The following is a 27536-nucleotide window of genomic DNA, read 5'->3' on the forward strand; positions in this document are numbered from 1 at the left end:
CCAGCTTTCCCACTTGCTATTTCCTTTACACCTTCACATTCAACTCTTCATTTCTTTCACTGACAAAGATGACCAAAGGGAGTGATTTTGAGGACACCATTACTTATTATCAACACACTTGATTTTGAAAGAATAAGATCTATTCCATTTTAAGCATGAAAATTTATGTTGACTTGGAATATGGAAGGACAAGTGCCTGCTAGACCTTAAGAGTTAACTTTCATGTGCATTAGATTTACTGATACATTTATTTTCTGTTAGTGGTAGGTTGGGGCTGTTTTGTGGTTTTGGTTTTTTTCCCATTCCCCAAACAAGTTTACCAGAGAACTCATGAAAAAGGGCACATAAATTCAGGAAAACACATTTATAAAGAATCACTTTCATTTGTGAAACATTTACTCTCTATTGAAATAAAAAGGCATCCCATCTAAACAAAATATACATTTCTGAAAAACATATCTGTAAAATGCAATAATGCAAGGCTACTTTTTTCCTAAACTCAAAAAGGAATTAATCAAATGTCTTGATCAAAACTTAACCTTTTCTGCTTATTATTCCAGTCTGCCACATCTACAGGAAATAGATCACCAAAACAGATGGAATGAATAGATATTTTTACCTCCCAGTGGCTGAACACCAGCTGTGGACTGGCCAGGCCACTGGTTCTCTTCCTGATTTCATCAGCAAAGCCAAAGCTTTCTGCTACTGGCAGGACTGCCTTAATAATAAACACATCCGTCCCCTCTTTCATCTCCTCCTGCAGCACTCTGCCTTCCCTTTTGGACAGCACAGCATACACTCGACCTGCAGAGACACAATTCTGGTCAGCTTACCAACATAGTTATATTCTGCATCATCAACAGAAATACATCAGTATTTGTTCAGCAAGTTTCAGCTTTAAGTAAACTGTGGAATTTTTTTGGCTAAAATTCTTTCTTGTACATCTATCAATGAAGTGGACCCACCAAATTCAAGTAAACAACATATTCTGCCATACAACATGCAGAGCCATCTGAGTAACATTTAATCCATTATTACTGCTGTATGAATCCATCTAGGTCTATCTTATACAATCATATGACTGTTTTAAAAAGGCATTTTGCTAGATTACGTGCCTAACTTGCTTTTTGTCGTATGACCAAATATTTGAGAATCATTACTAAGAAATATTATTATGTTTTAGGAATTGTATCTTAGCTACCATTAGAAATTTGCTTGGATCACCATATCCCTACATGGTATTTGTCCCAGAGAGTGCAGTGTTATTCTAATCACAGAAAACTAGTCTACTTGAAATACAACATATTTATAAAGTTTAATGGGTTCAATTTGTTTGTTAATTAATTCAGTCTTAAGTTAGTCATGGATAATTTCAATTTTCTTTCCCGAGTTAGTATCCAATCCATTGAAATACAGTGTATATGTCATAAAAGCTGTGAAAATACCCATGTTTGACTTCACAGTAGGCATCATGTTTTTAAAAGTATTTTACAGACAAAAACTAACAAATACATTTGAGTTGACCAAGATAATAAACACACAAGAAAACCTGAACACTTAAAAACAGTGTTCCCCTCTCCTAGTTCCTGTCCTCTGCTTCAGTTTATTTTCATTGTCAGAAAAGTCTGATGGAAAAAGGTTTATTTTCAGAGAACACGGAAGTCCTCACTTTCCCAGAAGCCAACATCTTAGAAACAAGCAGATCAATATGGAGATATATTAAATTTCACAGGGTATCAATGCATGGAATGCCAAAGGTAAGAATAAAGACAAAAAAGCCAGTGGTTTGACACATGCCAACTGCCAAGCCTGACTGGATAGAACGCCAGCTTTTTGCTTCTCCTAATAAAGATGCAATTTATTAGCTTAAGTTTCACAATAAAAATTAAACCCATGAATTTGTAATGAACTAAGTGCATGTCTAGGTTATTACAACACAATTCACACTCATTAGCCTGGACTAATTTGCCTGCATGTCTGAGTCCTCCATTACACTCATTATATTTATATAATAGATACAGATAGAGATACAGCTGATATAGATATGCATTAGAAAGCCATGTTTCCATGTGGGCTTATGGCACAATTGATGAGCCAATGCATGTTTATTACTCCACTGTAAGCAATCATGCTTTTTGGGTAGCGAGTATTTTGGAAAACAGTAATTTACACTGTGTTTTTGTGGTTTAAAAATTGGTATCTTGCTAACAGCTTGATGTAGAGACTCAGAGGTACTTCTGGAACAGCAGCATGGAACAGTACAAAGTCCAGCTTTGACAGGCATTCTTACACGTTAGAAAAGAGTCTGAAATGCCAAAGTTCCATGTCAGAGTAGGTGTTGTTTAGGGTAAAGTGCCAATAAGCTGATGGCAGCACATCTTTAACCATGCCTGCTACAGGGTGCCTCCAGCAAAGAACATGCATCTGTTCAAAACAGTTGTTCACTCAAAGGCATTTCTTTCATTCCATACAACTGTAATTTTTGGTCTTTGGACTGCTATCATTATGTTTGTGTGCACAACTGCTGAGATATTTTTACAAGTAGCCAAATATTTAATTATTGTACGAGGGGTATACTGTAATTTCTGTCATGATTAGTACAGTCCAAGTAAAACTGCTGATAGTTTTAATGCAATGGAAGTTAGTTTTAAAGAAGATTTTGGTGCACTGGATCAGATTCAGCATGCAAGCAACTCCCATGGAAAACTCCAAGAACAAATCCAGTTAAGTGGTGTCATAAGTAGGTCATAAAAACAAGTTTAAGTAGGTGTAAGTGGTAAGGTAATATAAGTGACACCATTTGGCATTCTCTGGGTTGAGCAACTTGCATACCAGAAAGATACAGATGCTGCTTGGAAACACAAAATTACGAACTGGACTGCAACAATAGTTTAATATTCCTTTTCCTGCTTTTATTTTCATACTATTATGTTAAAGTATCTTGATATGGCATTTGCTAAGATCCTGCACTACCTCTGCAAGCAGGTCAGGTTTCCCATCTCTTCATGGGACTAATGCTTAATTATGAGGCACAGTATTGATATTCATGGTTACAAAAACTTCATAGAAAGGCAACATTTTGTATCTTGAACTTCAAAAAGGTGTAGCATTGCTATTTATGCTTAGAGTTCAGATAGGCAAGAAGAATGCTAAATTCTCATTCAAAATAGTGTAAATACTACTGGAGAACTATGTAAGACTCCTGACAAAACCTTTCATGAAGTTATGCCTCCTGATTCAGACTCAAACCTCACCTTGGAAATCAGAAAGCAAATTCTTGGCAAAGGTTTATTTTCCCAGTCTTACCTAAAACTTCTGCAGTAGCCATGATTTCACACGTGTACATTGCTGCCATGAGTCTCTGTGGTTTTGCTTGCAAAGCATAACGACAGGCTTCCTTCATGGTGGCAATCAGCTGTCCAGAGAAAGGACCATAACAATCTGCAAGTAATAATTCTCCCTTGTGTTTACTCATTCTCTCAGGTGAGTCTGTATCACTTTGATTCCTGTTCTGGTGTTCATTCACACTGGGACCTTCATCAGTGCAACTGCTTGCTAGAGTATTATCTTCATTCTGCTCATGTTCTGTGGCATCAAGTTCTCCTGAATCCTGCCTACTACTTGACAGCGTATCTCCAGCTTTATTTATTTCCCATTTTTCCACCGCAAAACAAACACCCATGAGAGGTTCTTCACACATGGGACCTGAAAGTGTAGCCAGCTGAAATCCACTTACTATGCTGTTGTCAAAGTCTCTGTATTTACCTACTTCTTTCACAGAGTTCCCAAGGCACTGCCACACAGACCTTTTATAGCCCCCAAAATTATGTAACAAAATATTAGGTCCACACTTCCGTGGTCCAAATGACCAGATCTGATCAACAGCATTTCTCCACTTTCTTCCCTGAAGACTTTTCTCCAACTTTTCTTTGAATTCTTTGATTCTATCAAGAGTCTTCTGATTTATCTCATGTGTTTTTTTATCTTCATTCAGAGATGTGTTGAGCTGTTCCATAGTTCGAATTAAGTCGCTGTTTTCTTCAAGAAGTCGAGTTACCTCCTCAGGAAGTGGCATTGCTCTTACACTGAGAGTAGCTTGTTTATTTGGAGTATTAATTGTAACAAGGCCATCTGAATCAACCTGGATTCCTTCAGGTATTTTATTCTGGTCCTCTTTTGTTTGGTGTATGACAGCAACTTTCTGCTGTTTTCCTATTTCTTCATTCACCATATCAACTTTGGGAGGTCTTGTTATTGTCTCTCGGAAGGGTATAATAGGAGCAGATACACTAATCTGTACCTTTGCAAACCTGCAAAATAAAGTTAAAGAATTAGTTTAAAATCTTGAAAATTGTTTTAAAACTTTGAGGTGGGAGGTAGGGCAATGGCCTTAACATGGAACAGATGTTCATGAAGAAATCTGATTGCAACATGGATCACTAGGTAATGCATTTCAAACTCAAATTTTATGTACTTCAAAAAAGAAGCACTGCCTTTTTTATGTCTTCAGAGATATTTGGAAAGGAACTCAAGAAAATAAAAGCAAAAGCACTGCTATGCCTCTGCATAAATCACTGGTTCACCCACATCTTGGAAACTATGTGCTGCTGTTCTCTGCCCTCAAATGAAACAGAACTAGAAAAAAACTGGGAATAAAGATGATCAAAGGAACACAAGCACAAGAAGCCTTCAGATGTTCCAAGGGTACAACAAAGATCTACAAAGTCACATGGGGCACGGGAAAGGCTGACCAGGATTAACTGACAACCAAACCACAAAGAGCCTTGGACTGGAAACAACAAAGGCCTGGGAAAGCATCACAGTTACTCCAATTTTACTCCTCCTATTGCTGTTGTTGGCCACACTGCTCAGACACAGGACTGAGATGACACTTGGTGTGAATCAGTAATCTGCCTATGGAGAGAAATGCCTGAGAAGATGAAGCACTGGGTAAGCTGAACAGAGCTTTGCCCTTCTGGGCTGATAACCACTATTATGGAAGTTTCATGGTATGAACAATGCTTTAAAGTCAGGTGAAACATTTTAGGTATGTCAAATGTTGTGAATGATGGCAAAAATAAAGGGAGAATTATTTATTATCTGACAGACTCCGTGATCAGAGCTATGTATTCTTAACCACCCATGAGTTCTGAGCAGGTTCATTAAACACTTACAGAAGGACTAACCAAAATTTCCTATGTTCTGGTAAATTTTGGCAGTGATAAAAGTTGTGGAAGAAAAGCAAATACAAGTGTAAGCTTTATTTCCATGGGAATCAAAAACAGGAGCTTTATCCTTTCTGCAGTTCTTTCAAGGATTTGCATTATACCAAAAAAAAACAAACAAAAGCCCCCCCACACCACCATTACCTTAATTCTCTTTGTTTCTCATTCTGAAAAGGGTAACTTAATCCCCTCATGCTCAGTGTTTGCAATGCTCCTGGGACAGAAATTTCTAAAACTTTCTATTGTACAATGCAGAAAATAACATGTTCAAAGTTACAAGGTCTAACTTCTTACTCTATTCACAAAGAACTAACTGGGAAGAAAAATACAAATTTGGCAAAATTAAGCAGAACATCCATATTTAATCACTTAGATGAACACAGATGACCAATCTTTTAGTTGTTTCCATGTCTCTCCACATCTTTGACAATAAATATCACTTGAACATGATTTTCTAAACACACACTGGGAAAGCTAAAATTAAATGTGTGCCTTTGATTAAAATCCTGACAATGCACTGTAGTTTGAATTCAGCAAAACCTCCTCAGTTGCTGTAACTAGTCCAAAACCACCAAATCTGCAAAACCCAGTGATGCAATTGTGGTAGGTGCCAACATCACAATACTGCCCCCCTACTTCAAGTGTGACTCAACCATCTTGAAGAACCTTTCCCAATATTTCTGGGGAAGAACTTGTGGGTCACATTTAAGCTTATTATTAGATGCTGTCTTGATCCCTAGTTCATAATTTGCTGTTCCAAATTATGTGCACTTAGAGAAAGTAAAACATTTACACAGAAACATAGAGAGCTAATTAAAACTAACATTTCAGAGCACAACTTTTCCTCTTCACACTTTAACAGGTAACTAGTGCCAGTTCACCACTGTCAGAATTTACACAGAATCCATGAGGAATGGAGCAAGACAGGGATCCCATTCTGGACATTTTCTTGTACAAAATGGGGAGAGAAGGGACAATTCTTGTCCCACGAGGTGGTGAGTGAGGAATGGCAACTAAAATATGCCAAATCCTCAGAGATGGCTAGAAGGAGCATGAGCTCTAGTGAACACACCTCCTCCCAACTCCTTCTGGGAGCTGTGCCCATGAGAAATCATGAACCACAGCCAAGTAGGACAATGGTGGGAGCCCTGCTCATCCTCAGGTGTTTCTTGTTTCTGCTCACCATGCCACAAGCACAGAGTGGTTTTGTGCTTTGGTAGTTTGGAGCTCTTAGAACATTTTCTTGAGGGATACAAGCAAGGGATACAAAATGGTCACTTTTGACAGGCTATCATTCTCTGAACATAAGCCAAATTAGATGACAACTTATAAAAAACCCCAAAATTATGACCACAAAACAAAAGGTTAGGAATGCAAACGTACATAAATGTATGTAAATCAGTCCTACTAGCTGCTCACTATGATCCTATTTCCCTGTCATGTAGCATTATTTTATCTTTTTTTTCCCAGATTTGGGCCATTGCCAGTAACATATTTCTACAAACTTGCTACGCAAACTACAGCTAAAGACAGGCACAACCCATTTTGCTTAAACACATTACATTTGAGCAAAATGTATCAATAAATAATACTACGTTTTCAGATATGGTAAAAATTTGTTGCACTAAGTTGTAATGAGGCAAACCATTAAAACACACATCCAGTTTGGCAAGCAATCCAGTCTAATTCTCAAAAGAAATTACTGTGCTCTGATATTAACTGAAATGAGTATGGGGACAGTAAGACAAACATTCAACCATTCATCAGGTTTGCTTTTTGGTTTAGAAAGAAAATGACAGTCAATGTATGCGGCAGAAGTATGAGAAATGTTTTAGTAAATGAACTTACAGGAAGGGATTGTCTCAGACATCTGTTCTTCTACAATTTGAAGAAACATTAGAAGATACTAAATATATGCATGTGTGCTTGCAAAAAATACTGCTCATAAATGAGAACAGATTAACATTTGAAAAAATAATCAATAGGAAAAGACACAGGATAGAGTGTGCACATACAATTTTGGTCTCGGCACTTTATAATTTTTCAGAGGTCATTTATCAGCCATGATTCCCCTCAGTTTTTATTTTGTACAAATGCCACATTACATTCTTAATTAGACTCCTGAACCTACTGCAATTTCTAACCTCTAGGAAGTGCCCTAAGTGTGTTAGATGCATGGAAGTGATAAGCTAGTGGCTTCTGCCCAACTGCAAATAATTTTACAGCTAGGAAAAGGTACATTTACGATCTAATGGTAAAAACTGTTTGTGGATAAAGCTCTATTTTACCAGAATATAAATCAAAGATATCCATCTGACAGAGAAATACAACAGACACCTACTGAACTAAAAATATTTCTTCCTCCTTGCCCCTCTAACCTTTCTTTCAGGTCATCCAAGCAACGCTGAAGATGAACTTCTCCTGCTGTCACCAGCACATGTTCTCCTGTCTCCTGGATTAAAACTTGCACACATGGATCAGCTTGGTTTAAAAGCTTCATCCCTCTGACCAGCTGAGGCATATCACCTGGCAAAACAGGGTATTATAAACAAAGGAATACTGGAAAAGTAATACTTGAAACAGGAGAGACTTAAACTGAGAAATAGTAACACTCATTTTTATGGGAGCCTAAACACAAATAGGTATTTTAGGAATAGGCAAAAACTCTAAGTGAGCAATTTTCTGCTTATGAGTCACACCGAGCAGTGTGGTTTAAGAGCAGCGACTGAAAACATAAGCTGTACTCAGAATTTGTCACCAGCAATTTATGTACTGATGACAAAATTCATATCATACAATTATAACCATGGTACACTTCAATGGATTGCACATTTTTTGTTTACACAGCTTTACAACAGGTTTAGTAGAACAAGTCAGCTGTTGACTATGACTATGCTATCTTGCTTCCTCTACACAAATAACTTTAGATACATCTCATGAACAGCTCACAACAAATAAAATCCCCGAATTTTACCGATATGAAGTGATTAAAAAACTCCTCATTTTCACAAATCAAATTATAAACTTTCTTATCTATTACAACTTTTTAAAGTCATCTTTTAGTAAATAATTGCATTTCCTTGCAATCTTTCATAACTAAGTGTAGCAAGTTCTAAATTGCTAACACTCAAAATGCTCCAAATACATAAATAATAACATTAACTTTACTAAAATAAAACTAAAATGTATTCCATAAGGATTACTTAGAAGTCGTAACAGCAAATAAAGCCCAGGAAGGATTTCAAAGTAGCTGGAAGCCACTAGAAAGCTTTAAAGCAATTAAAATCTGAAAAGGGAAAAAAAAAATCACGAACGTGAGAGCTTTTCAGTGAAACAAATCACAGCTGTCCCTAAAATGAAGGTGTTTAAAAAGAGTTGTCTCAAAGTTAATGGAGAATGAACAAGCACAGCTGAGTCAAATTTGGCTAGATTACATCAAAGCTATGCATAAACACCTCATGTCAGCAGCCTTTCATAATGAATACAATTTAAAGAAATTAATTATGAATTCTTTTTTTATTTTACATATGCAGTAAAGAATACCCCAGGGCTTTCCAAGAATGTATATTCATATTCAGAAGGAAGAGTGACATTAAACCTGTCATTCACTTGGAGACTATTAAAAGAAATATGATAATGTTTACTGCTGAGTTTGTGAGGATGTAACAGAAAAGTACCCTTGAAAAACAAACAAAAATAAACAAAAAGTGGAAAAAAGGCAGTGTTAGTTCACATGGCCAACACAGTTGAACAGAGAGTTTCAACTTTGTCTCTGCATTTAAGCTCAGAGAGTACTTTTTTTTTTTCCTTTTACAGCTTATGGTAACCATACAGGAAGATTTTGACATGAATGTGAAGACATGCAGTAATTTTGTAAAATATACATAGGGAAATAATTTATATTGATACAAGTAATTTTTCCACGTAAGCAGATGATGCAGTTTTGAAGCAGATTTGATGTGGCAGTGAAATCCACACATGTGACAATGTGCTAGAGGCACCTCAAGACTACAGGCAGCTCACTGGGCAACTGCAATGGCCACATTTTGATTGTCTTTCTGTTACTGCAATGAACAGTGGATTTTCAGGAAACTTCTGCAAGTATAACCACTTTTTAGGCTTCTGTCCCCCTAACAAATTTAGTTCAAATCATAAACTGAGACGTTACTGAGGAGGAGAAACTAAGTAATGGTGCAAGAATGATTCAGCTTCATTTCTTAAGAAACAAAAATTCCCCCAAATTGTTCAGTAGTTCTAGAATTACATTCCTTTAACATTTTGAACTTAATACTACACTCAGCAGAACCAGTAATTTCCAATACTTTCAAAACTGCTTTAACAAATGTAGGATGTACAATATATGATTATCTGTTACTCAAACACATGAAACAAATAGCTGCCAAGCTGTCCAATAGCTCTCTAAAAAACCATGTAATCTTAGAGTATTTTGCAACTGAACATAAAGCCAGTTATTTTGGTTTTACCAACACTACAACAACAAATGGAAATTGGGTTGAAATTCAAATAAAGCCAGAGATATCCCACTCTCTAGTTTGTAGGAAGTGGGGTGGGGGCATCAAGGAGAAGCATTACTGCAGATCTGCACCACAATGCCAAACATACAAGAATGGCAGCAGACATGGAGAACCCAAGATCTACTCAGTCTCATCTTCACAGTGAAGGAACAGTGAACTGTTAGCACCAGGTAGTGGCTTACTTGTGGAACAGCTGTCACAAAAGGACACAACAAGTTTGCCTGTGTCTCCTCACCTACTGAGACACGAGTGAGGCAGCTGGAACAATTCACATACAGCCCTCCAGGCATCCTATACATTTATTTGATACTAGTCAAGTCTCTGATTCAGACCATAAACCAGCCAAATCACTGAGGGCTGGGAGCTGCACTGCCACCACACTGAGTTGGTGTTACCATCCCCATTCTCCTTGAGACCTACTTGGGTGTTTGGGTTCAACAGCCACTCGCACAATGGGGGTAGCTTCGAAGTTGAGAGGTGTAAATGGTGGACAAGCAGGTGATGTTGACAGTGTTGCAGACTTCAGCACGAAATCTTGCAGGCCTCCTATTCCTAATAGAAAGTGGAGGGGAAAAAAAAGCAAAACAATAAAAAAAAGCACCCACTGCCATATTAAATGAGGCTAAAAACATGATCATCAAGTTAAAAAAAGGTAAAATTATTCCAATCACAAAAGTAAGATTCAGAAATTCCTCACTGTTCGTATAAAGTATCTGTTAAGATACTTGTGCATAAACTGGGTTCTGAAGTCTCTGGTGTGACATTTGATATTTAGTCTCACAGTTCCCATTGCATTCCCTCAGTATTTTAAAAGGCAAGTTTATAGCTCTGAAGAACAGAAAGGACATGAGGACTTTTTTCCCTTCTAATATGTCCAAGCTTTTCGACAGCTCAGACTTAATTCTGGTGCTTTAAATTTAGAAAATTTAGACTGCAAGAACCCTGCAATGGTCATCTAGTCCAACCTCCAGTACAAAGCAGGACAAACTTCATAGTTAGATCAAGTTGCTCAGGACCTTCACTCAAGTTTTAAAAACTTTTAACAGAGGAGACTACATAGCCTCTGTTGGCAACCTCCTCCAGTGCATCATTATTATTATTGTGAAGAATGCTTTTCTTTTTTTCTTCCCACCCCCTCATGCCCATTTGGGATTCACTTTTTTTCCAACTTGATTCTTGTAGAAATGAATTCATCCCATTGTAAGCTATTAATTCTCATTCTAATATACTTTATAATGCTGACAAGTTGAAGAAAAGTGAGCTTAAATTGTAGTGATAAGAAAAAATATAGAAAAATATATTAGCTATAAATCTGCAAAAGAGCTGCTGTAAATGCATATTGAGTCTTGGCTGGCTGGCACGTTTAGGGGAATTTGAAATTATTGCCTTCAAATTCCTAACCAACAGCACATCATTCATAATTCAGTCAAAGCTATTAAAATACAACTAGAAGTGTTTGAGTAATAAAGACAACAAATAAAGCTGATATCAATATATACAATCACTTTTCCTGATGCTCCTTCAATCATGAGCAATGAGCATTGCAGTTCTAATGGAGTATAAATTAAATGAGCATGTAACTTATAATACTAGGAGAAAACTGAAACCTTTAGCTCATAATTTATACCTGCTTAAAAACTTAATTCACACTGTAGACTGCAGTATATTTGTGCTCCTTCCTCCTCATTCTCTCCTACATGCCCAAGGAGTTCTTAACCCCAACTCCCCATTATCACCCTAAGACTTTTTCAGGTTCTTTTTTTGGCTTAGGTTTCTTCATTTGAGGCCAGAAACAAAGAGGATCAGCTTCCACCCTATGAGATCATGCAGGAGTTGAGTTCTGGAGAGTCAGTCTGCTGCAGAGCTTCATCTGCACAATCAGGCTGTTTCTGCAGCTCTGGAGGCTGCATGCCTGGCCAGCAGGGTAATCCAAAACCCAAAGTGTCATTATATAAGAAAACCTGTCTCAAAATAACTGGAAGCAGAACAACATTCAATGGCTTTAAATGCAGGATTGCAGATGCTACAAAGAAAATAAATCTGTATAAACTCTGTGTTGCACCTGACCTATGACCAACATGTATTTCCTCTTTTTCCACTTATTCAACATGTGGTTTGAATGAAAAACAAATGCTGGATCATCATCACCACCAGGGACTGAGAAAAGGGATGGGTCCATTTTATTCTGATCTTCTCCAGCTGGTAAAATGAAAATGATTTAGAATGGGAGGTGAACAGCTTCTTTGCACAGTGTAATGTGAACCAGAGAAATAAAGTTACCAAATCTTACTTCAGATAGACTCACTCTTTTCTTAACACATTCCTGTACTCTCACTGTCATAAAGAAAAATTGAAGCTTTTTGCTCTTTTGTTTCACATTTGAAGGTAAAAATACATGAAATTTAAGTCTCTGGCACCAATAGTAAACTAAAAATAAAAAACTCAGTCAGTTTTCATGAAAATCTGTTAGGCTTACAACCCGAGTGTTTTAATTGCTGAAGTGTGTGAGCTAGCACAGAGGAGTGTCCAGCCATGTCAAATCTACTTAATTTACAAATTCTTAGTAACAAATGCCAGGAAAAATCCATAAAGGTTCTTGGACACGTTTTTTGCATAATATGATTACTGAGTAGCTGCTAATGTGTTTTCTGAATAACATTAGAGGAAGATGTAACATAGCTAATTCCAAAGTACCACATGATATATTAACGGAAGAATTCTACTAATTATGATGACACATAAATCTTCAACTTATTGTGCAACCCACTGAAATTTACACATCACAGATCTCAAATGTGTATCAATATGTTACTTGAAAGGTCTTAGAAAAGTCACTCCAAAATGAAGCCTTAATAAAAGCCTGTGAGATAATGATAAGGAAGACCTTCAGAGGTTGGTGGTTTGTGCTTTTAAAAGTAGACCAAATAATGGCTCATGAAGAATTATTGCACAGATGGTGAAATATCAGATTGACAAAGATTCTTCTTTTGTTGAGTCCCTCTCCTTACTTGCCCTAGAAGATAAGAACACTAAATCAAGTATATTCCTACCTGTATCACCAGATATTAACACATGATAGAAGCTAGATGGTAAAAAGAGGCAAGAACATCATGACAGAAGTTTTCAAAAGGAGTAGGAGTTTTCAGACAAGTCTCAATTTACTTTTCACTTCTATGTCTTGCTGGTAACCACTACACCTTACACAATAATTTTGCTGCCTTTAAAGATAAAGTATGCTTTTCCAGCTCAATTCAGCTATAAAGAGCTGAACACATAACAGATCAACTTCAAGGTATGTGTAATTAGCTTCCCTTGATGTAGAAAGATTTAGGCATTTAATGTTCTTTCAAGTTGCAAAAAAATGAAGCAGACACCACCACCACGCTAAAGTTTTTCCATCAGATAAGGAAATAATTTAGTTTGCAGTGTGAAAAATCAAACAAAGAAGAATGAAAGCTGTTTAAATTTTAACTTCTGCCACATTGTTACTAGCCTCAGCACATTAGTTCAGTTGATCTTTATCTTCTCTCACTGATGATATCACCACTTAAGAATCCAGGGCTGCTTTGGAATGGAGACATGTCAAGCTTTGGACTAACACGGTAAGGAACTAAGTAAAGCAAAAAGCTGATGTTAATCTTCCCAGTAAGGCTCTGTCTCCACTGAAATCTATCATTTCTTATCAATGATACCTCTTTAGAAAGATTAAGACCTTACAATATGTAAAGCCCCCTGGTTTAAATGCTCCATGCACTCCACTATGTAGCCATTAAGACTATGCAAGCTCCTACATAATGCATGTGAATTATGTAGGTGTGATGCAAACTTTTGTAAATCTACACAATCTGAAATCTCAAAGTGAGCATGTTGCCTTTTGTTTCAACAGGACTGTACAAACACAATGACACCTCTGTAATTTTCTTTGAGCAGTAATACAAATACTTCTGTTGTTCCCTGTGAGAGATATTTTAAAAGTACCTTTAAAAAGTGACTTAAAAAATATGTATGAGAAAACAAATTCACAAATCCACCTTGAAAGTATGATTTGCTCTAGATGTTTCCAGTTTATTCTTAAAGTAAATAGGCTAAAGGCTGACTAAAACAGGAGAACAAACTGTATTTGCCAAATAATATTAAAACAGTAGAAAAATAAAGGAAAATGCCTGCATATCAATCATTCTTCCTCAAATCTATGCAAATAATTCTCCTTTTCCCAATATCTAGCATAAGACTACAATAGATTATACCATTAGCACACTGTTTCCTATTAGGATGACTAATAGTTGGTTCAGTGTAGCCAGATAAACTTTAAGCATCAGCCTCTAGCCTTTCATCACTGTCCCTTAATTAAAAAAAAAAAAAAAAAAAAAAGGAAAGAAGGGATTTTGTAAGGGAAAACTGGCTTTTGGTAGGATTACACTCAGTTACAATAGTATGCCTTTTATATTTGAGGAGTCTTAAAACGTTTTACTAATCATTGGGATTAAATGATGGTAACTGTAGGGACAAGTAGCTACTATGGGTTAAGAATACCTTGTATTATACGTTTATCACCTCAGATTTTAAGCATGTTTCTCTTGAGTCTCATGGGCACTGCAGAGAGACACAGAGGGCAGAACTTGACCTTTCTATATTAGAAACTGTTTCTAGAAGGGAAGGGAATGTAAATCAAGACACAGACCACATTCTAGTTGAGATTTCATCAACTTTTTCCATAATACACACCACATGTTAGCACAGATTGCTGGTGAGCCTCCTCTTCTCATCCCTAATTGTGCACTTCCCCCTCAATTCTTACTTGCTTCAGAGGCAAGTGAAATTGCTTGAATAGAAAACAGAACATTGTAAGGTATGTGCATGGTTTCAGCTGCTCTCAGTACTTTCCAATCATTTTACAGACAACTTAATTCGACTTTTTTTTTTTTCCTTTTTCCCAACGTGTTTTTTTCTTTTGAGCTGAATCTCTAAAAATCACCAGTATCCAACAGACTGTAGAACCATTTGTCCCAGTTTCTTCTTGAGTTTCAAAAACACAAGTTCTACCTGAGTATATGCTAAAGATTAACATGAACTCAGTTTCTCAATACAAAGGTGTTCAGTTGTAATTTTACCGTAAAATTTTACTTTTAGGTTCACTTTAGCAGCTGGGGGGGAAATGGAGCCTAACTTTCTGATCAGGTGAGAGTACACCCAGCCATATTACTAATAATGCCATGACAAAAGCCCCTCTCCCCAAGGGGCACAACTGTGCTGACACTGAATGCAAAACACAGCTTTTGACACAAGAAGCAACTCAATGCTTTACTACTGAATCTTTGAGGAGTGAAAGAAGCAGCAATGCTGGAGCACCCCACTGAGTTCTTTTAGGAAAAAACTAGCAGTTCAAAGAACAGAGCTGTCTGCTTTCAAAGCTGCAAGAAGAGAAAGAATATGGTCTAAAAGCATGTTCCACTGAAATATCCTATTACTAGATTATGGTTTCTAGAAGGATTGCAAACACATATAATGAGTAAACAACCATCATTTATCTTCTGCTGAGTGTCTTTGGGTAAAGATACCATATATTTCATTAGGCCCTCAGACTGCATGATAGCACACATTTCGCAAGTGTTGACTGAGCTGAAAATTCTAATTATGAACATTCCTATACTTTCTTAGATGAGACTATGAACAATTTCAAGGAAACTGTAAAAAACCCCCTTTACATTAAACAGTAACATCTTTAAAATGTTACAGTGAATGGCTTGAGATCTACCTGCACTCAGTCCGAGTGAAAAAGCTGACATCAAAGCTGAGTCAGAAATCTGCTTGCTAAAACACAAATTTACCTTAAAGTAAACAGAATTAAACCAAAATCAGTTAACATTCCAAATCTGGCTTCTGGATTTACAAACTGTGGTAGCCAAGATGAAATATTGGTTTGCTTAAGCTGCTTAATGAGACCAATAAATGTAGAAGATGAAAGCATTTCAAATAATCATGTTTTTCTTGCGCTACAAAATTATTTCATTTCTCATGCCATACCAGTTTTTGGAGCTCAAGACTAAAGAAAATGATCGTGTTTAAATATTTATGTTTAAGTGTCATTTTAGCATAGAAACCTAGAAATTTCATACTTAGATCTGTAACAGGCCCCCATCCCTCTTTACATATTATGAAATCAATGCACTTGTAGAGCCACAGGAAAAAAAAAGAAAAAATCTTTATTCCAATTAAAGCCACTTTAATCTTTTAACTGTAAAGCATTCTTGAAAAAGGCACTGAACAGCACCTTTTGTGGTTTTATAGAACAGTTAATAGCTGTCCTAAGCAGTACACATGTAATATATTTTGCCTGAGCCCACACATTAAAATTCCTTTCCACACACCAGCTCAACTTGAGAGCACAATACTGAGCAACAGTAAATATGTGGACAGATCTTTGTACAATGTGACCACATAGGCATTGGAACTCACTTCAGTTATAGGCTCTATGTTAAATTAATGCTTCCATCACTGCATGTGGAAAGCATTTAGAACCATACAAAACTCTTCAAGGGTTTCTGAAACACAAACCAAATTTTAGATTTATAATTACTTTAAATAAATTATTTTCATTTGACCTGACAGCAACACATCTGAATTTACTTAAATTTAAAAAAAAAATCACTACCGGAACTTCAGTGCTAGTCCAGAATGGTTGTTTTCCCAAACAAATGTAATTTAGGAATAGCTGTTTCAACACATTTACTTTGATAATCTACAAGTCCTTTTAAATGCTCATTTGTTGTTGTTGAGGGGTTTTTATTTAGTAGTAGTAAATGTGCTTTTATAAATAAACTAATGAAAATTGCATATTGTACTGGGAAACAGATCAGCTGAATTCTTATGGGGCATCTTATGCAAGGAAAAAATTTGCCAATTTGCCCAGCAATCCTCAGAGGAAAAGGAAAGCCTTCTAGACAACAGAGCTTTAACTACACTCTCTAAAGACTCTATATATCTCATTCTTCACACATGCTGGCCATCTATTGCTGGTTTGTACTGGCAAAATTATAAAACTATTAAACAAAAACAAAACCCAAAAAAAAAAAGGAAAAAAGGGGAAAAAAAAGTTCTTCTGTTTGTAATTCTTATCCTGAAATTCTCCAAGGCTTCACCCATGATGTTGCCATCAGACTTGTCGAAGACAGAAAAAGACAGGGCTACTGACCCTTCATAAAGCTGTTCTGCACATAATTATACAGTGATAATAAACCTCATCCATCAACAAGACTCAGGAAAACAATGAAGTGTTTGGTAAAATACTTTAGACTTAGGCTTGATAAGAATACCTAAGTTTGCAAAAGGAACATATACCAAAAGACCTAAATTTCTTCCCTCAAGTTAGCAGAAGAAAAAGACAAATCTCCAGCAGTCATCTAGCAAAGACACATTTGATAATGCTATTTAGGACTTTAAAAAGGAGAGAAAGTTATTTAAAAGCAACCTCTCTGGCTATTTACATTAGAAAAAAGTAGAGCAATTGCTATGTTACACTTTTGCAGGACCATGATCAAAACATCAGCTGTGCACACATACCCAGGCCTGGAAATGTATTAAAAACCTATTACAAAATCTACAAAAAATAGGATTGCATATTATAGGATCATTAATAGATTAGATATCACAACTATGAAACAAAACAATCACTTCTCACTTTATTTCAATGTGTTTTTTAAATAGCTCACCTACACTGAGAGGTACAGAGTTCAGAAGGCAGAGGCAGCAGCCTGAGGCTGAGAAGGGAATCAGTTGAGCTCTATCAGATTGAGCATCAAAACTGTTTAGCATTAAAAGAAAGGAAATGGACGCAAAGCCTTAGTACTTCAAAATGTACCAAAGTGCAATATTTATTTCTTAGTAGACAATGGGAAGACAAAAATTCCCATACAATATTTCAGTACTTTTATGAGTGCTGGAGGCAAAATGCAAATGAGCAAATTTCTGAAGCTCATTAGGGTTTTCAGCACCATAGAAAACTTAATTCTTATAATTTCTTGACCAAATGCTTCCCACAAGAGATCAAAATAACTAATCTCAGCTAACAGATCAACAACATCAAATGACTTCATAAATCAGACTAGCTATAGCATAGTCTAAAAACCAACCAAAGAGAAAATGCCATTCTAGGCTTTACTCAGTTTTAGTAATGTCTCCTGAAGATGGGCAGACTTCATGTATACACTGTTTTCTTAGATAGAAGATTGTAAAATATAACTAACATCTGTTACTTCCCAGAATCAATTATAAGTGGTGTTAAAATTAATGAGGCCTTCAGGCACTGATCTTGCAAAGAATTAAAATTAATCTCTAGAAGTCTTGGAGGTTTTGTTGTGTTTGCCTAGAATAAGCTATATGAACATATTCCTACAAATTCTGCATTACATATCCCAGGTACATGGGGAATCTAGAACCTGGTACTAGAAGTGTCAATTACAAAAGAAAATGGCATTTAGTTTAAAAGGTCATTAAATTTTGTCCATCCATGTGCTGATTTTAGAATTTACCTGCAGAATCCCAATACACTTGATTTATATTTCATTATTTTAAAAAGAGCACATAAGGCCTTTATCATTCAATACATCTGGTAAATGCAAATACAAGACTAATCAGTTAAGAGGATATTTCAGATATCACAGGCAGAAGCAGCACACTGACTACCAAATGTGTACAACATCCTGTGGGAAATGCCTGAGCCATTGACCATTTATCCTGTTAACTTGTAAGACATGCAAGTAACTAATTAAAATTCAATTTTCCAAGACCTGACCCAATGCCTAATGCTCTCTTTTAAAGGCAGCCTCCCCACCCCCCAACACATCTGTCTATAAGTGATTTATGCTGGCTGATTTTGCTGCCTTGGGAAATATGGCTTAGAGTGTTCCAAAGCACCATGAATAATGGACTGCTTCAGTCTGCATTATGCAGAAATTGATGTTCACTTTAAATACAGTAATTTTCAAGAAGAATAAAGAAGAATATAAAATTTTACTTCAAGCTAAAAGAAACCTTTAAGTAGCTCATTTGTAGTTACAGAAGCAATAATATTTTGGGAAATAATTAACCAGGAGGATTCTAACCAAATAAAGCACCTTTCAAATGCCTCAGATTAGGACTATTTGACATAATGGGTGTAAAACAGATGGCATGAGAGGGAACAGGGATGTCTTAAATACACTTGTTATATCAGCAGCCTAGGAAGTTATTGATAATGAGTTATTTATCACATGCTCCAATTTAATAGCTAAATTAAAAAATAAACAGAAAATGCATTCAAATTTAAAAAAAAATAATGGAAGAAGTTGCTGCCACATGGAAAGCTATTACTGAGCCATTAATACTGAACTCAGACTGAAAATAATCCATATTATTTTCACAAAATTATGTTTAAATAATGGATTTTAAAAGTCAGCTTCACTTTAAGTAATTCTGCCAGCCTGCCTCTGTGTAAACTAAGCATACCAAAATCAAGTATATTTAAGATGTAAAAAAAAAAAAACCCCAACCTCAAAAGTTAGGAATGCTATTTATCCCCCTTATCCCCCCAAGTATTTTCCCCACAGGAAAGAAGACTGTAATTTTCACCCTAATTTCTGATTACTTCAGTTAATGTATCATGCAGTGTTATTACTGTAATTTGCAATCTGAATAATTTTGACTTCCTAAAATATTGCAACACATTAACTTCCATTAGCTCTAGGTCAAGAAAAAAAATACACAGATCATCCCTAAGATAGGAGAATTCTTAAGACAAGTGCAGAAAACCACATAATTAAATTGGCCTTTAAAACATTTCTCTATTTCAAAATGAAGAAATTAAATGTAACTAATCTTGATTTTTAATGCCTTTTTGCAAAAAAAAAAAAAAAAACCCCAAAAAACCCCCAAAAAACCAAACAAACCACCTAATAAGATTAAATTTTATTTGCATCATATGAGTCTCCATTCATTGAGAGCATTCCCAGCACTGCTCTCTTCATTTGGTACAAACAGGCACGAGCCTCACACTGACAGAAACTATCAGAGGGAGCTTGCAGCTTTTACACCTCCACACCTGCAAACCTTTGTGTATTAATTCCCTTTTCTACAGGAGTAACACCAGTCAAAGATTGCTTCATTTGCATTAAAGGATAAAAGGAAAGGAGACCCAACCCCAAAAGGCAGTCTGAGAACACCACCTCAATTCCAGCTGCCCACAAGAAGAACAAGCTCATCCCCACTTCTGGCTCACCAGCATCTGTCAGACTCCAGGTGAGACAATTCAGGATATTAAATAAACCGTAAAACTAATCTAATAAAAAGCAATTTTCCCTCTCACCCAATTTTCACTCCCTCAACTATCAACGCATTAAGAGACTGCTTCTGACATTTCATCCAAGAACAATCAGCTCAACATGTTAATCCTAGTGACACCAACCAGAAGACCAGGTTTAGCACTCAGCATCTCCTAAAACTAGTTAAGAGACCTTTTGCTCCTTTCCCATCCATGTAGAGGGAGCAGCTAACACCTCTAGGTTCTGAAGAAAGTTCTTTGCCTCCCTGCCCCACCTCTGTGCCCTGCCAAAGGAGGCCAGGCTGGCTGCCTTTGTGCTGCCTAAGCAGCAGGGCCCACAGATGAGGGATCGTGTATCAGCCACAGGCAACAGCAGTGGCTCGGCTGCTGCTTCAAGACAAAGCAAAACCTTAAAACACAAAAAAAGAGTCAGCTGCTTTTCTGAACAGAAGTAACGTGGCCATTTGCCACTGCTCTGTATCAGCTTTAAATGCTTTGGAAGAGCTCCAGATAGATAAACCCTTTTTCACTAAAAATGTAAGGCATTTTGCTAAAAATGCCTGAGCACTGAAATTACTCTTTTTGGTTGAGAGGCAAGGCTTTCAACACAGTATGTCATACTTCCTGGTGGGATTGTGGACACAAAAAAATCTGTTAAAAATGGAGTATGTTTTTAGTCCCATTTCCAAAGTAAACCCAACTCCTGTAATCACACAGGCTCCCCTCAACAACTTTTAAACATGTTGTCAACTTCCACTAAGCTCACCAGCAAGAGAGAGGAGAGGGTTCAGGTGTAATTAAGTTTCCACAAGTTATGTAAAATCAATGGCTAAGTAATGAAGGGAGACCAAAATTGGTGAGCTCACTGAAGCAAGGGCAGGCAAAACACACTCATTATATATCCCGTCTGGAAGCAGCTGCCTGGCGACCAGCATGAGCATCCTGCCCAGCCAACTGGGACAGCACAACTGTGGGACAGGGAGCTGAGCATTTGAAGGACACCAGTCCTCAGGAATCCAGGCTTTGGTAGTATCACTGCTCAGAGAACTTTCTTTTTGAATATCACAAAATTAGTCTCTTTTGTGCAAAAGCTCAGAAAAATGAAACCCTCAGGATTCCAGACTTTTTATATCCCATTTTGTTGGCTTCTCAATCACGTGTGCTTTCAAGTTCCTTGTCCTCAGCAGCTCCAGCAGGCTAAAGAGTGGGGAATGGGTGTGAATGTCTTTGTGTAAGTGCAGTAACTGATGGAAGAAGGACTACCAGCAGGTTGCATTTTCATTTACAGTAATGGGTTCACAGCTATGCAACTCACACCAGTTGGTGACCCAACACTTCAATACTGCATAAAGCATGATTTGAAAAAATCTTAACATATGACACTTGGAAAACATCAGGTCTTTGGATGAGTATTTGTTGCTCAATATTATGTTTCAGAAATTCAATTAGTCACTGAAACAGACTATCAAAGCTGGCAATCCACTGAAGCTTAAAATGTCAGTAACAGACTTACACCCCCCATATATTAACCTAAACAACTGTAAAACTTACACATTCAGATTGGAGTTTTTCTATGTTCCCACCAGTACACTGTCTTGGCACAGGTCTGCCTACATTCAAGACAATAATAGTGCACTTAAACCAACATTAAGTGCCTTAGAAAAACTTGCCGACTTCAGATTTATTGGGATGACAGGAATTACCTCTATTCTGTCTGGAAAAACTTTGACTCACATCTCAGCTGGGATCCTTACACTCACTGCAGCTTTCCTACTGAAATCTGACTGTTTTCACACAGACAGAATCAGAGGCAAAGATTGCAACATAATATCCTCACTACCAAATTAGGCGAATTACCTACCAAAACATGCATGCACAAAGGAAGGTTAAATGTAAAACCCCACAAAAAACATTAGCTACAGTCCATGCCAGTCACAACAGAGGAGAAGCCTTGGAAAATGGAGCTTTTCATTTTTAAAAAGCACTCCTGAATTTTGCCCCTATACATAACAAACCGCACTGGAGAGAATAAGGCAGTAGGGAGCAAGAAATTTTAGAAAAGAACCCTACTTCTTTTAGTCTTAATTAGATGCAAAATGGTATCTAAATTTGGTTCCAGACATTAATGACAAAATTTCAAAATACAGTCAAGTAAGGTGAGCAGGTGTTCTGCATCTTAAGACAAACTCAATGTTAACAGCACCTCAAACATTGTTTCTTGTCTATCTATAGCTGCAATTAAACAATTCTTTACAAATAACATTCTTACCCACTAAGATTCTGAAACATGTAAGGTAAAACTAGAAGTACCATCTAGGCTTGCCATTTTCAAATCATACCGTTTTGACAATGAAATTACAATAGTTTTTATTAGATAAATATAAATGGAGTTGAAACACACTGCTTGGTTTGCAAAGTGCAGAGTACTTCTAGTAAATACCAGCTTTCCCAATTATTCTCTAAATGAAACAACACTGTAAACAATCTAAACTTTGAGCCCAAACTATCCAGTGCTGCCCCTCTAGCACTGTTGTTTAGCAGTGCTCGAGTTTGACATCAGTTGATACTCCTAAATATAGCTCTGCCTTAAGTCCCCCCCACAGTTCCCATCCCAGACAAAGCCAGCTCCATGACTCACAGCCTGACACAGGCCAAACAACCCTCACAACACTTCTGCAATTTCATCTGAGACATGAAACAACATCAAAATTTCGGGAAAATATTTAGAAAATAACTCACTAAAACACAGCCTTTATGAACAGTCTCTTGACTTTTTAACCTTCCCGTCTGTTGCACAGGATTGTGATTCTTTGTGAATCACATTCCTTCAGTGGGGTTATGTGCAAAAATTATTCCAAACTGGTGTTTCCCACTCAGACTCCCATGCCCTCAGTGCAACCCCCTCGCTGCTTTTTCTGAACTCCTTGAAGAAGTTTTGGTAACAACAGACAATGGAAGCAAAGGAGAAACATCCAAAGGAATAAATGAAGGCTTCTGTGGCTAGTTCCAATGTAGAAGTAGAGCCATTTCACAGCCACAGATGGTATTTACTGTAAGGATGCTGTCTGTATTACAGGCACTGGGTCTACTACACAACAAGAGAAACACTTCTCCATATGCAGGTGTGAAAGGATGTGTCCTGCCTCTCTCCCCCTTACACAGGAGCCTGCCTAAGAGTAGGAAGTGCTCCAGCAGGAATTTAGAACACATTCAAGTAAATTGCCCTCACAGATTAGTGATTTTGCATAATCAGTGCCAGTTAAGAGCTTTTGCATTTGCTTAGGCTGTGGTTAACTAAAATATTCTCTCACAGTTTTACTTTATTGACATGGGATAACTAAGGTAATACAAATTAAAAGCAGAGGTAGTATAACAGAAATGCAGAGAGAAAGGTGGAATAGAAAGGGAAAACAAGAGGTTAACACTAAGATTTGGGCTGGGAAGCTTAGAGGGAAAAGGGTCGATTTCAGAGTCACGTTAACACTCCAAAGACAGCTGAGGGAGGTCCAGCCTAATTTCTACAGGGCTATTACTCTGAGCAGAAGGCAATTAGTGTAGCCATGAAAGTTAAAGAAACATTCAGAGAGGAGCTCTTTTTCATATAAAACAGTAGCTTTTCTCACGACAAAGAAAGTGTCAAAAAAAAATGAAGCTGAACAAGATGTTTTCATGGCTTTACTTAACACTACACTGCCTCTGAAACCTGTACATTTCCAAGCTGAGCTAATAAGTAGGAACCATGCTGATTGCAGATTTTTGTCTCTCAGACTGCCCTGTGAGATTAATTTAATTTAGAGTCAAAACATTTGTAGATTTTCTGCATGAAGAAACGCCCATTAAAAACCATAATCCAGAGTTTTGAGTACACTGACAGTGCTGTGAATCCATACGAGACCTTCACCCAAAGTTGAAATAGCAGCACTTTTTGTATTGTATGAAAAACAGTGCCCTCTGGCTTCACATTAAATGGGAGTAAGGAAACAGTTTAAGGATAAAACAAGTTAACTGGTTCTTACAGCCAGTTCTTGGAAAGAAACATGGAAAATTACATGTCAATTCTCTAACTACCCTAATTTGTCAAGGAATCATCATCATAACTCAGATGCTCTGAACATTGAGATATTTGATAGGCAACTTAAAACATAATCCTTATCAGACAGTTGTACATATGTTATAAGAAACTGAAACTTGGTGAAGAACAGAAAACCACTAAACTTGTGAAATACACCTCTATGGTACAGAAAACAAGATGTCACTATTTGCTTCATGTACACCATCACAGCAGCAAGAGAGACGTGTTTTCCATAAATAACACTGCAAAACCCAAAAGCCTTTTAGAATACAACTTCTTTTCTGCATTGGTAATTGGACACATTCCTAAAGAGATTTGATTTATGGTGTCTTTTTCATGTCTGAATTACTATACATGAATTTACATGCAGAAAGGCATACATTTGCAAACTCATTTGTGCTTAAAGTGATTATTTTGCACCTATTTCTGAAATGACACTGAATGTTCTCAGTTTGAATTTTAGAAAGCCCATGGTTATATTAAATAAAGGAAGTGTTCCTTTACAACAGGTTTCTGAAAGTTTGAGTTCTACAGCAGTAACTTCTGCAAAGGCAATTCTCTAGCATGCTTAATTCAGAAGGAAGAAAAGCCTAATGCCATTTTGTACAGGGGAATAAAAGGTTCAATTATATAATCTAAATACAGTGCCTTGATAAATCAGATAATTTACACCTCTGCTGAAAATTGAACCTCAAACACTAACTCCTCAAGGGAGGCCTGTTTTCTGAATCTCTTGGACATTTACTCTCATGTCCCAGGTTCATCCCTGGACGGATGTTTACCACTTCCTCAATACAGCATTTCCTAGCTGCACTAACAGGCAAATTTTCTGAGAAATGGAATTCTAAAAACTTTGAGTACAAAGCTGAAGTCACTGTGATTCCTCTATTATGGATCCTCATTTAGCAATGGCTACTGAAGTCTCTTTAGAGATTTTCCACCAATCAAGGCAAGTTAGATGGTTTCCTTAGAACTTCATCATAGGAAAGGAGGAAGCAAACAGCTACACTAGACACCTACTAAAAACGCTGACATTCTAGTTTTAAAGAGGATACTGGTTTAAAAAAATAAAACAAACCAAAGAAAAACAGCATGCTTCAAGTAATTTTTATAGGCAGACTGAGGGAGGGTATAGCATTCAGGCTCTTCAAATGAAAACATGAGGTCATTTCCCCAAATGATCGCTGAGATATCTCAGCATGCTGTAAAAAATCCCAAATGCAACATTACAGATGTGAGCTCAGCAAATAATCTCAAAACTGCACCTTAAGATTTCTCTTACCATTTTACATTGATGATTTTAACTACTTTAACTTTTTCTATTCTTACACTATTGGAAAAGAGGTTCATTAGCCAAGTAATAACTCTGACTATTTCTGTAGATAACTATTCTCCCTTTATTTATACATGCACTTTCATAGAAGAAGAGACTAAAAATAGTACATTGATGCTGACTTAAAGACAGTAAGTGAGAAATACTGGGGGAAATCCCTGGCTTTTCATTTTAAAGAGACTTGCAAAATTACACCCATCCAACCACTCACAGAAGATTTGGAGATTTTGGAGATAAGCCAGGTAGTATCTGAGCCCTAAACCCTCACCTTGCCACTGAAAGGCTGAGTAACACCTGCCCAGGGGCAATGCCTACAGAAGTCAATTGTCCACTCGACACAGAGCAGTCAGACCCCTCTAACACTGGCCCTGAATTCTGAACAATGAACAACAGTGTGATAATAGGAATCCAACTGGAAGTCTCATGGCCAAGAATCACTTCTTTTTGCAATAAACACCAGGGTGATAAACAGACAACTGCCTGCACTTCAGACCCTCTGCCCACTCTATTTCTAGCTGTTTATATTAAGTAGCTGCAGAGCATGTGGTGCTGCTGTGCTCCGAGCTCCTTCAAGCAGCATTGGTATGAAATTGTCTTGATTCTTGTTAGTCCCACTGCTGCCCAGAGGCACACAAGCAGCAACAACCAACACCGACAAGTCTGGGCAGTTTTCCTTCTGGTATTATTTGGGAAACCTCAAGCATCAGCAAGTAGCTGACTGCAGACAAACCCCACTTTGAATCAGGAGCACTCGCCTCACATTCGGGAGATTATATAGAAATCTTATTTCCATTGACACGAAAACTCAGTTTATACAGATTACAAAATCTAAAAGTTGCTATCAAACAGACATAGAATGTTTCACTGCATTCTCTCCTTTCCTCAGAAACTTAATCATATGCATTTTTTTGACATTACAATCCAGCAGGGGTCAAGAGCAAATTTACAGGCATTTTGGGGTAGATGGATGTATTATGACTTTAGCTTAAATATTCTTATATATCTCAAGTTTTTAAATATGATTTAAAAAAAAAAAAGTTGTATTTCAGTGGCAAGACTAAAGGCATTTTTACAACCTCATAATCAATTCCTGAAAATTAGAGCAGAGAACATTCCAGAAGCACTAGAGAATTTAGAAGTGTTTTCCTTCAGAAAGAATTACTACACTTATGATCTCCTTTTATAGTCTTAATAAGCTACAGTCAGAAAAACAGAAAAAATACAGCTACTCAAAAAGCAATTTAAATTCTCAAAAAAAACCCAACCGAAAAGACCCATCAAAAAAAGCACAGAACAAAAAAGGCTTTATAAGAGACTATTAACCATTCAAAGCATTCTTCCAAAAAAAAAATTTTAGCTGAGTTAATAGACACATGTCATTGCTATAACTCTGACTTAAGACACCACATATAATTTTCCTCTCTATTGATATCTTGATATTGATTTGAAAACAAGGTAATAAATCACTTATTTCTTTTGCAATAAAGTTTGTCAAGTCAAAGCCCCTGAAATAAACCCCATGAAATGCTAAGGCAAAAAGGGCAAAGGAAACTCCTCAGATGATCAGCAAAATATACTTCTAATTTCACCTGATACTAGTTCATTAGCTGTGCACCATGTTATGCTATGTTGCTCTCTAAGCAATACAAATTTCTCAGCCTGCTTATTAGAAGCACACACAGGAAAGAGCAGGAACTGCAAAGAAAACCAAATCCACTCTGGCAAAAATAGAGTTAAAGAAAATGGTTTCGGTTTCCAGCTCTGAAAGAGGCCAAACAACAGCTTAACTATTATGTCTTTAGCTCAAAGAAACAACTTGAACATATTCAATTTTTTCAACAATTTAACTATTACTAAAACATTATCTGGGTAGGAAATTAATAAGAATACTATGATGTCAGGTAAATGCAATAGCCCATGGAGATAAAATGTCATTCCACAATAAAATCCATTCAATTATATACCTTTTCCTCAACAGTGCTGGATTACTAAAAACTAGTTTAAAAGGCAGGCTTATTTTATAGGCACTATAAGATGGCAGCTAGAGATAAAAATTGTAAGTATTCCAAAACTGCAG

General features: G+C 36.8%; 1 protein-coding gene across 1 annotated transcript in view; it reads right to left on the bottom strand.

Moving 5' to 3' along the window:
* The window catches only part of EFL1 (elongation factor like GTPase 1), a 62241-nt gene that overhangs the window by 10206 nt on the left and 24499 nt on the right, over positions 1-27536 (bottom strand). The window contains exons 16-19 of the mRNA XM_085070496.1: positions 10181-10312; positions 7604-7751; positions 3307-4310; positions 620-804 (exon numbers count right to left, since the gene is read on the bottom strand). Of these exons, the coding sequence (XP_084926622.1) occupies positions 620-804; positions 3307-4310; positions 7604-7751; positions 10181-10312 (1469 nt within the window). The remainder of the gene's footprint in view (positions 1-619; positions 805-3306; positions 4311-7603; positions 7752-10180; positions 10313-27536) is intronic.

Source organism: Lichenostomus cassidix, chromosome 10 (assembly GCF_008360975.1).
Source record: "Lichenostomus cassidix isolate B80296 chromosome 10, HeHo_3.0, whole genome shotgun sequence".
Lineage (NCBI taxonomy): Eukaryota > Metazoa > Chordata > Aves > Passeriformes > Meliphagidae > Lichenostomus > Lichenostomus cassidix.